This window comes from Cyclospora cayetanensis, unplaced genomic scaffold (assembly GCF_002999335.1).
Source record: "Cyclospora cayetanensis isolate NF1_C8 unplaced genomic scaffold, CcayRef3 CcayRef3_contig_18, whole genome shotgun sequence".
In the NCBI taxonomy this organism is placed as follows: Eukaryota; Apicomplexa; class Conoidasida; order Eucoccidiorida; family Eimeriidae; genus Cyclospora; species Cyclospora cayetanensis.
In genome coordinates, this window is record NW_020312125.1 from 325,363 (window position 1) to 334,972 (window position 9,610).

Below are 9,610 nucleotides of genomic sequence, written 5' to 3' on the forward strand. Positions count from 1 at the left end.
ATGTTTGATTGTAAAAGCCCCTAACCACATATGAGAGAACACTTGTATTTTATCAATACCGTTTGTCCGTGGGTGCGTGTCTACGGAAAGGTATGCTGACGGATAGCACTATTCCATGCGCCGCATATGCGCAAGTGTCCAATGACTATCTACTGTCCATATTGACACAGTTTCCACCTTAAAGAGAAGCTGCGTTCCATTTGACGCTACGAGTTGCTAGCCACGCTTGCCTAAGCCGTCAGATGATACGTGCACGTGAGGGTTATGGGCTCTCTGATTGCGCTGTCCCCTCTGGCTCACAGCTGCCGAGGTACCTCAGATGTCCACACAACAAGCAACCACCCAACCTTTTCAATGTAGCCAGATACAATGTAACCAGAGATTTAAAGACTTCAGAAGGATCCAACTAGCGAACTTGCTAGCTAGCTCGCTAGCTCGCGGCTATGGGGAACATCTCGATCAAAATGTGCGGCAAGAGGTGACACAGCAGGCCTTCGCAAGGCCCCTTGACCCCCACGCCTCCGGTTAAAGACTTTAAACGAGTGCAAGCAGACAGCCTAACTATCTGAATCCGAAGAGGCTGCTGGATGCCGATGTTCCCAGTGATGGCTCCGAGGAGCCATCACTACTGAGCAGTTCATTCGCCTCTGCTCCGCCTCCGCCTTCTGGCGAAGAGCATTAAATTGAGAGCCAGCAAAATTAGAAACAACAGCGAAAGCCGCCTGCAGCAATAGAAATCACAAAGCCACGGCAAAGTCACTTGCGCAACGGCAGGTCCTTACTGCTGTTTCATATAATACCTCTGTCATGATGCCAAAGATCGCACCTGATTCTTTTAACAAGCTGCACGAGTGCCTCTCGAATAGAACGCGCCTCTGCATCACAGCCGCCTTGCTGGAGCTCGTCCTCATCCTCAGTGGTGCTCTGGCTGCCATTGCTGCTGGTGTCGGCTGTGCTGCACTCATCCTCTGGGAGGCACACTTCCGACAGCAACTGCTGCAGAAGCTGTTGCTGCTGCCGAGCAAGCACATCGGGAGCAGCGACAGCGACGGCGACAGCCGTGGTAGCAGCGGCAGCAGCGCCTTCGCGGGCTTTCACATAGACACCACGCAAGTATTCGGCAATTCTCCCGCGTGTCGCTGTAGCGGCAGCTGCAGCAGCACCCGAGAGCGAGCGCATGCACATGCGCAGAGACACCACACGCTGTTGCAGCCGAGACGTGTGCGAGTAGATATGATCAAGAAAGAAACCCTGGGCGTGCAGAAGCGCAGACACCCGAGCCAGACTCTCCATTGTGCTGCTCAGGTAGGAGGGGCCTGAAGACATATGCGCACACGGAAGGTAAGGTAAGGCGGGAAGCTCTTGTTGCCAGGTGTCTTCTTGCAGGGGCTGCTGCTGCTATGGTGTGCCTGCATGCAACGCTTCTGCGGGAATCTAGCAGTTTGGCAGAGTCCAAGGCGGACCGATGAGCACCGCAGCGGCAGCATCAAGGAGCGAAGCAGCAGCTGCTTTTCCTGCAACAGATTTGTGCAGTCTGCTTTTCGTGCAACAGATTTGTGCAGTCTGCTTTTCCTGCAACAGATTTGTGCAGTCTGCTCACCGCCATAGCCTGCGTAGCTCCACCCGCCGTAGCCCCCATAGGGGCCCCCGTAATACCCAGAGCCACCCGAATAGTACCCCCCAAGGGGGCCCCCATATCCACCGGCGCCAAAGCCACTTGCAAAGACAGATCCTTCGGATCCAGCTAATGCCTGCTGCTCATACAACGCAACCCCTGTGTTGCTTCTGCCGTCAGGCTGGGCAGGTGCTACTACTGGCTGCGTAGTAGGGGCCAGAGAGAGACTGTCAGCACCACTGCTACTGCTCATGGTAAAGGGCAGAGCTAGCGGCCTCTGCAGCTGTTGCTGCCACGGCTTCGGAGGAGACTCCTCCATCCTGCACCCGGTGCCACTGCAGCTGATGCCAAACGCAGACGGACTGTTGAACGTAAATACGCATACCTCCCTCCAGGTAAACGAGGTGAGCGCCAAGAAACAAGGCTCAGCGTGCCGCTATCCGTCTTTTTTAGGCCGTGGTTACTGCCTGCAAATGACGGCACGGAAAGTAGTGCTTGCTCTGCACGAACCTCCGCAGCAGCGGCAGCATTACGGGGAAAAGGAGGAGAAAAGGCAGGCACAGAGACTCTTGTTGCAGCAGCTTCACCAGGTGCAAATTATACTGCGGCCCAAGAGGCAGCAGCTGCTGCGCCACTTCTAACAGCAGACAAACCAGTCACTCCTTCAGCCCTACAGACAGCGCAGCAACTCTGGATAACCTCCCCCCGTTTCTACATAAATTTATAATACATATATATATATTTATTTAGAAACGGAATTTCGAAGCCTGCTGCCACACCCGCACGGCCAGCTGCCCATGTAAAAGCGATGCGCCCACGCACAAAATCCAGGTGCAAATGCTGCTAGTCCCCCTCCACAGCTACTGCTGCTCCAGCGAGAAAGAGGCCTTTTGCACAGCCAGTGCAGTGGCTAGAGCTGATGGTGTAGGTGCTGGTACTCCGATCGCTGACAAGACCCTTCCTGAAATTACAGTGACCTTTTCACAGACTCCGCAGTTGGGTGCGATGTGCTGCTGCTGCTGCTGCTTCCGTTTGTAGCAGTGCTAAACCCTTGGTATTCGGCAGCACCAAAGAGTGTGTTCCCTCATGGATTCAATACTACCGCTGCTGCTGCTGTTGATGGACGCAAGTATCAACGGTTGCTGCTATAGGGTACTCTAATGCCATGCAGGAGACAACAATCCATAGGTGAAATGCGCGCAGTCAATGCTGCTGCAGCAAGTTCTGCTTCCGCTGGGCGTCAGTGCATATACACTTGAGGTAGAAGGCGTGACACCCCGCCTTCGTATCGTTGCTGATGGCGGTGTGCGAGGCTTGGTATATATACATGTTCTCCTGTGAGCCTCTCCGGCGAAATTTGAGTCTTATTCCCTGTGTGAAAAGAAGGCGAGGCCTGCTGCCACTGCAGTCCCCCGAGTTTAGACTTCCCTTCCCATGTCTCTGGCGCATGCACACTGCAGCAACTGCAGGCGTCTACCGTCACGCTGAGGCAGACGACTGTTAACTTCCCCTTTCGTATTTTACAAACGAATCGGCTTTTTAGAGCTAACTGCTCCTGGTAAATACACACAAGTCATGCTGTTGCTGGTGCACCTGCGTCAAGGGACCGGCAGGGAGCACTACGAGGGAGAGAGCGTAGGCAGTGTCGGCCAGGGTATCTTGAGTCTGTTGCGGCAGTGAACTACGCATTTCTTTTCTCTTCAGCTTTCGCGTTTTCCTTATTGCACATGTGCTGTCACATAAGGCTTTTGGGCTAGATATGGAGATCGACCAACCCCACCCATACCCGCCTCCTGGAGGGCGTGTGCAGGGTAGGGAGGCTGCAGAGTCTCAAAAGGGCCCTGATGCCAAGCGCGTCTGCTAGGAGACAGCTAGAGATGCCCCTAATGAGACTGCTTCAGGTAGCGGCCACACAAGGGCAGAGCAGAATATGGAGCCAGACAGCACGCCGCCGCGACGTTGCAATAGCGACATGTAGGGAATGCGTGGCCGTGTTATATCTCTCCTGCACCAGTGCCTGCAGCATGCCTCGGCTTGTCAAAGTGCTGCTGTAAAGAATATGGTTTTGTCTATCAGCCTTGTGCGGGTAGCCCCTCCAAGCACCATTCAATCCCGCAAGCATCAGGCTGCGGATCGTGTTCTACTAGAGATTTATAATTAAGGGCCGCGCACCAGTAGACCTACGAACTACCCATCTTTTGTGCTTTCTAGTCTTGATGAACCCATCTAAGCAAATCAACGCTAGTTAAATTGCATACATCGTGCGTACACCACAGAAAACCGAGAAAAGTAGCCGAGCCAACCAGCTAGGGGACGCTCTGAAAATACGGCTTCACTAGACAGTCGTCTCTACTAGAATGAAGAGGCCTCCTAGATATTGCTGCCTGGAAGCAACGCTAGCCTTACAGAGACAGCGCTGCCTGGTGCTGGAGGCGAAACAGGATAGTGGCTGGGAGGGTTGGGGGAAAGCGTGTCGACAAAGACATGGTGAGCAGATGGAACAAAACTCTCGAGGCAAGACATTGGGCCTTTTATGCATTTTAAAGCTCTTTCTCCGGGCGTAGAACCAGGGCAGCACCCCCATGTACCGGATCATATGCATTGTTTCTTGGTAGCTCAAGCTTTGTAGCTGATTGAAGGATTATAGCGCTATCGTCACGTAGTCAAATGCAGAGCTAGAGGGAAGTATGCAGCTTGGAAAGAAGGCGAGACAACGGCAATGAGCATTACGGATAGCGCCTGAATCCGTGCCCTACTCGATGCAGCTCCACTTGTGAAGGGGCAGTTTCACCAACTGTTGAGCCTGTGAAGTCCCTTCTTCTCACTAAGCGCCTTATGCTAGTCTGTTTACAATGCTGCATGCACACCTAAGTGGCGTCTTTTACCCGGCCGCATGTTAGTGGCAAGACACCAAAATCCCTGAGGCGCTTCGAAGTCAAAAGGTTCAAGGGGAGAGGCCCCGTGAGTGGTAAATCACATTTACCCGGCCTGCGCATAAAAAAATGCCTCCAGCCTCATGCTAAAAGTGCAGAGCATTAGCGGCAAGGCAAGGGGCACAGACAGTGAGCCCCCTGAAAGGATGGCTTTCAGGGGTCAGAGAAGCATTTTTGGCTGCTCGTCTCTTGCGCGAAAAATTACTTAGAGTCTCTGAAGGAAAGCACGTTGGGTCAACTTAATTGCAAACCTCAGATAAAGAAAGTTATTCTCTATGCTCTCATAAAATCTTCCTCCTCCCTTCTCCGTGCCCTAACCCCACAGCGCACCCGTATGAGGGGTTGTTGGTAGGCATCGTAAGCGTTGCGCACTTTCTGAGTGCGTCAAGCCTTCGCAGCCGGTTTAGCACTTTAAATTTAAGGGCAGGAACACAGCTTGAGTCCCTCTAGCATTGAGCTCCCCAAGTCTACGCCTCTCAAAGAGCAAAATGCGAACAGCCAAATCAGTCAATTAACTTTTGTCAAACCCTAAAGATACATAACAGCGGAGAAAGAGCCCAAGGAGTAACCTCTTGTTTGCTACACCTGCGCTGTCTCATACGTAGCGGTGTACGATGGACTAGCAGTACCGAACACAGAAAAGTCAGCCCTTCGCTTTCTGAGCAAAAGCGTGTGTGCCTACCAACATCGATATCCTATATCGGCACCAATGTAACTTGAAAGGCAGTGGCTGTTTAAGTGTATGGTCAGCTCCGACTGCCGGTGTAGTGGGGCAATTTACACTGAACCGCTTTCTCCTCCGTTGCCTATTTAAATGAGTTAGTCAGGAAATGAATAATTGATTTCTTTGTTTGCGTAATTATGAGCTGAACCTCACTGCTAGCGTGATGTGACAAGGCAAAATGTTGCACGCCTGTACGCTAGATGCTATGGGCAACTCAGTCCGAATGCTCGGAGTGCTCAGAGGTTGCGGCCTCGCGTACCCGTCGTTTCCCTCTCCCGTTATGCCGAGAGCTCTGAGGGAAGCGGTCAAGGCGAGCAGGAGTTCTCCTGAAAACGCCCAATAGCTCTCTGAGTCTGGCATAAAGTGACCCCTTAAGGAGGCCTAAATTTAATCGTTTCACGCCTCTAGGGCTAAGAAACACACGTACGCAGTGACTGCTGAAGTACTAGACCAGGCAGAGATGAGTAGTTTGCAGGACAACTTGGAAACACGATTGCTTTAAGAAGAGAAGGCGGGGGTACGTGCAGAATTGGTCTCAGCGGGTGTTATATGTTGGTGTGTAGAGAATATGCGAACACGAGCGAGCAGTAAAAACACCTGCACGGATAGGCGTGCTACAGGGTTTCTGAAATATTTGGACTCGGTACGAATAAAAAGCTAAAAATACGCAGTCCAGGCAAAAAGAGTGCTTTGTAGGTTGTTTTGGAGGGGATGGTCGTTGTAACTGCATGTAACCACTGGATCGCCCACTGTTGCAGCGGTGACCTTCGCATCGCACAGCCCCTGCCTGCCCTCCCTCCACTTGTGTTTTCCTCGTCTTTTGTGTTTATAATTGCGTGTTTTTTGGTTCTTGTCTATTGTTTGGCGAGTGAAAAAATAGCAGCAACGTGGTTTCCGGTCTTTGTGGCGGTCGTGAGAGCAGCAGGGTGGCTGCCCGTGTGGGGTGTATGTTTTTGAGCTGTCTCATCGTTGCTGTCTATTTGGATGAAACGGATGCTCATGGTTGTGTTTCTTGGCATTTCTTGATTGTATTGTCTTTGTGCGTTTTCGTCTAGCCTGCGAAAGGCTCAGGGGGTTCCCTGTGGCTATTTCCATTGTGTCTGCTGAAGCCCTCCACTGCCAAAATAAACCCTCCGTTTATACATTATTACACCCATCCTCTCCATGAGAGGACACGCAAATCTGCACAACGCGAGAAGGGCGCAGCACTAAATTTAAAGAGTCCCAATATTCTCAAACAAAAAGAAGAACCCGGTTGCAAAGCAACATGGGAGGGTGCCACGGCAAAGGCTGCCTGGAAGCAGAAGACGCAGCACCTCGCCTTGGCTGTCTTGTCAGCAGCGGCAGCAACCCAGCTGCCACTCACAGCAGAGACTCCTGCTGCTCCTGTGCCCCCCCAGGGGTGGCCTGCAGCACTGCAGCAAGCGGCGAACGGACTGCCATGTGCAGCGACAGCAGCAGCGACAGCAGCAGTTCCAGCACCAACGTCAGCACAGACTTTCTTCAGTCTTCATTCTTGTGCTGCAGGGATACAAACAGCGGCATCCGAGAAACCTCGGAGTCAGCAGCAACAACAACAGCAACAGCAGGCAGGAGAGCAGGCCCCTTTGTTGCAGCCTCGGATTCTGCAGCCCTCCCCAGCAGGGTGTGTAACTTGACAGCAACAACTACGGCTACTGCTGCTGCAGCTGCTCTTGCGTCTGCCGCTGCAGCACAAGCAGCCCCTGTGTCGCCCAATGAGTCCCTTTGGCCTCTTTTCAAGACTCGGATGCGCGCGCATACAGACGATTCCTTCGCCCCTCATTCTTCCCCCAGTCCCTTGCTGCAAATTGAGAACTGCTTGCTCAAGCAGCAGCTCAGAGACAGAGCTACCAAATACGTAAGTGCGCAGTGCTGCAGCCAGCGGCTCCGCGGGTTGCACGATCGTAGGCAAGCAAGCGAAACTCACGAAATGCACAGCCCGCCTTGAAGGGCACCCCTCCACGCCGCAAAAAACACGCTTCTAGGCTCTATTGCATGCGTCCACCAAGCCTTTAAGCCCAAAATGATGCACACGGGGAGTTGCAAACACAAGCTCAACGCTTTCTGCAGGTGCTATCGGCGATGGCGAATTGTCTGGAAGATCGTCATCTCTACAGAATCAACTACTCTCCCAAGTACACAGACAACGCCTTCGAATACAGGCAAGCTTTCCTCGAATTCCCCTCTTTCTCTCCCCTTCTTTCCCCTTTCTTCCCCCCCTTCCCCCCCCCCCCCGCAGTCCAGGGTGTTGCTCAGTTAGGAGGGGAGGGAGGCACTCGCCACACATAGAGTCTGAAGACGCAGCAAAAGGCACTTCGTGTTTTGAAGCTCACGCTCAGAGACTTTTTCTCCACCGAGTTCACCTCCGGGTCGTTGCTGCTTGCTTCTCAGAGTAGTCTCTCTGCCCCTAGACCATCCGTTTTTACAGCTACCCCAGCCGATCCTGCTGAATTTTGCTGCTGCACCTGCGGCTGCCCACTTTGTCGTTGCGGCTGCCGCTGTGGCAGGGGAGCAGCTGAGCTTCCTGGAGGAGACATTGATGCTTCCTTCTTCCACGAGCTCTCCTAGCACACCCCTCTCCCCTGCTGTCGCTGAGAGGTTATCTTCGGATACCTCCTTGGTTGCAGCAGCTGCGGAGGCCTGTGCTGCGGCTGTTGCGGCAGACCGTGCAGCAGCAGCCTCAGAGGCAGCAGCAGCAGCAGCTACCGCAAGAGCAGCAGCAACAGGTGCTGCTCTTGAGGGGTCTCTTGCGGCTGTTGAGTCCGAAAGGGTAGCCGCAGCAGTGAGAGAAGCGGCAGCAGCTGCAGCAGCAGCGCAAGCAGAAGCAGCAGTAGAAGAAGCACCCGTTGCTGCTGCTGCCGTGGGAATGCTTTTTGAGCGCTCCCTCCAGCTTCCTGAGGCGGCCTGGCGAAGTCTGGGGGTGAGTTTGTGCAGCCGCGACAGCTGCTGATTGCCAAACATGCCGCTAGCTGCCTTTCTTGCCCCCAAGGAAGCTTAGGAGGTAGCGAAGAGGCCTGCAAGTCCTTAGGAGCCTCAACAGCCCCAAACTGCCTAGGATTCCGGATTCCAAACAGCTAGGACATGCAGCTAGCTAGCTAGCGAACTACAGTGTGGACTAGCCACACTGTCGGGGCCGAACGCAGCGGTTCAGCGCACCTCCGTGATGTGTAGCTAGCTAGGTGAAAGCCACTGTAGGCCCCTCAGGATTGAATGAGCTTGCTAAGTCATCCCTGAGGTGCCCTACTACATCTCTGCAGACGTGCTTCCTGCTGCTGCTGCCGCTGTCGCTCGCTCTTCTGCTCCAGTTCCTTCATCTCTCTCTACAGAGAGGAACGCAGCAGCATAGACATACGAGCGCAAAATATCGCATACATATTCATGTACATATACATATGCATATACATGTACATATGTATTCATCTACATATATAAACCTTTATACATATATGTGATTCGACACTTATATATGTATGTATATACATATATATATCAAGGAACATTGCACAAAGGACCGTGTTAAACAGGGATTGTGTGCATGCGCACAGATTCGCATGAGCAAAGGCTGGGCGCATATTGGCACCAGCATGCACGAAGCGAATACATTTCTATTTGCAAGGTATCAACACAGCACCCGCGGCAGCAGCAGTAGCTAGAGCAAGAAAGAGAGTTTTTGCCCCTGGTGCAGAAACGTGTTGACCTTCATGGAGGCAGCACAGAGTTGCATTTGCGCCGTTCAGATGCAGCAGCAAAACCCCTGCTGCTCCTACTGCTGCTTTTGCTGGTGTGTTTACGTAGGCCTTTGGATACGGATGGGGGGAGTGGTGTGGCACCTTCTGGATGCCTTTGGCAAGCCAAGCGGCAGCAGCAAACGAAGCGAGTGGGACGCATGCTGTGTGCTTGCCTGCTGCTTTGATCTGCTGCATATCCTCCGGCAATACTCCTAGAAACATCCTGGATTTCTTGTTTGCCCCTCGAAGACATCTGTGTGTGTATGTGCGCATGCATGTGCGCATGCAACTGCGCATGCATTCGAAGCAGCAAAGAGCAGCCTCTTCTATGAGGCCTGCGTAACCCCCCATTGCATTTGTTGTGGCGCCTCTGCTGCAACTACTACAACCCTCGCGATGAGGCGTCTTTTCCACAGCTTGCTTGCGCATTAATGCAAATGCACTTATTTTTTATGTATATACTACATGCCTTATATATATATATATATATATATATATATATATTTATATATATATATATATTTATATTTATATATATATATATATATATATATATTATATATATACATATATATTATGCAAAGATCCT

At 52.2% G+C, this 9,610-nt stretch overlaps 2 protein-coding genes across 2 annotated transcripts; one reads left to right on the top strand and one right to left on the bottom strand.

The window, feature by feature from the left end:
• Positions 1 to 637: 637 nt before the first annotated feature.
• On the bottom strand, positions 638 to 1,934 carry LOC34622307 (glycine, alanine and asparagine-rich protein). The gene is made up of 3 exons (XM_026337401.1): positions 1,601 to 1,934; positions 827 to 1,316; positions 638 to 722 (listed from the first exon to the last, which is right to left on the bottom strand). The coding sequence occupies exons 1-3, from the start codon at positions 1,932 to 1,934 to the stop codon at positions 638 to 640; spliced, it is 909 nt and encodes a 302-aa protein (XP_026193186.1).
• A 2,038-nt stretch (positions 1,935 to 3,972) lies between these two features.
• LOC113147295 (Holliday junction resolvase MOC1, chloroplastic-like) lies at positions 3,973 to 8,989 on the top strand. Its single transcript, XM_026337402.1, has 6 exons — positions 3,973 to 4,129; positions 6,338 to 6,738; positions 6,957 to 7,151; positions 7,364 to 7,455; positions 7,685 to 8,223; positions 8,850 to 8,989. The coding sequence occupies exons 1-6, from the start codon at positions 3,973 to 3,975 to the stop codon at positions 8,987 to 8,989; spliced, it is 1,524 nt and encodes a 507-aa protein (XP_026193187.1).
• The last annotated feature ends 621 nt before the right edge of the window (positions 8,990 to 9,610 follow it).

Excerpts from the sequence above, each read along its gene's own strand:
- LOC34622307 (XM_026337401.1), bottom strand. The coding sequence starts at position 1,934 with ATGGAGGAGTCTCCTCCGAAGCCGTGGCAGCAACAGCTGCAGAGGCCG. Across the intron at positions 1,317-1,600 it reads GAGCTACGCAGGCTATGGCG|GCCCCTCCTACCTGAGCAGC; the intron begins GTGAGCAGACTG and ends ATATGTCTTCAG. Across the intron at positions 723-826 it reads CAGCTTGTTAAAAGAATCAG|GCGGCTTTCGCTGTTGTTTC; the intron begins GTGCGATCTTTG and ends CTATTGCTGCAG.
- LOC113147295 (XM_026337402.1), top strand. The coding sequence starts at position 3,973 with ATGAAGAGGCCTCCTAGATATTGCTGCCTGGAAGCAACGCTAGCCTTA. Across the intron at positions 7,456-7,684 it reads GACAACGCCTTCGAATACAG|AGTAGTCTCTCTGCCCCTAG; the intron begins GCAAGCTTTCCT and ends CTTGCTTCTCAG. Across the intron at positions 8,224-8,849 it reads AAGTCTGGGGGTGAGTTTGT|CAAAGGCTGGGCGCATATTG; the intron begins GCAGCCGCGACA and ends GATTCGCATGAG.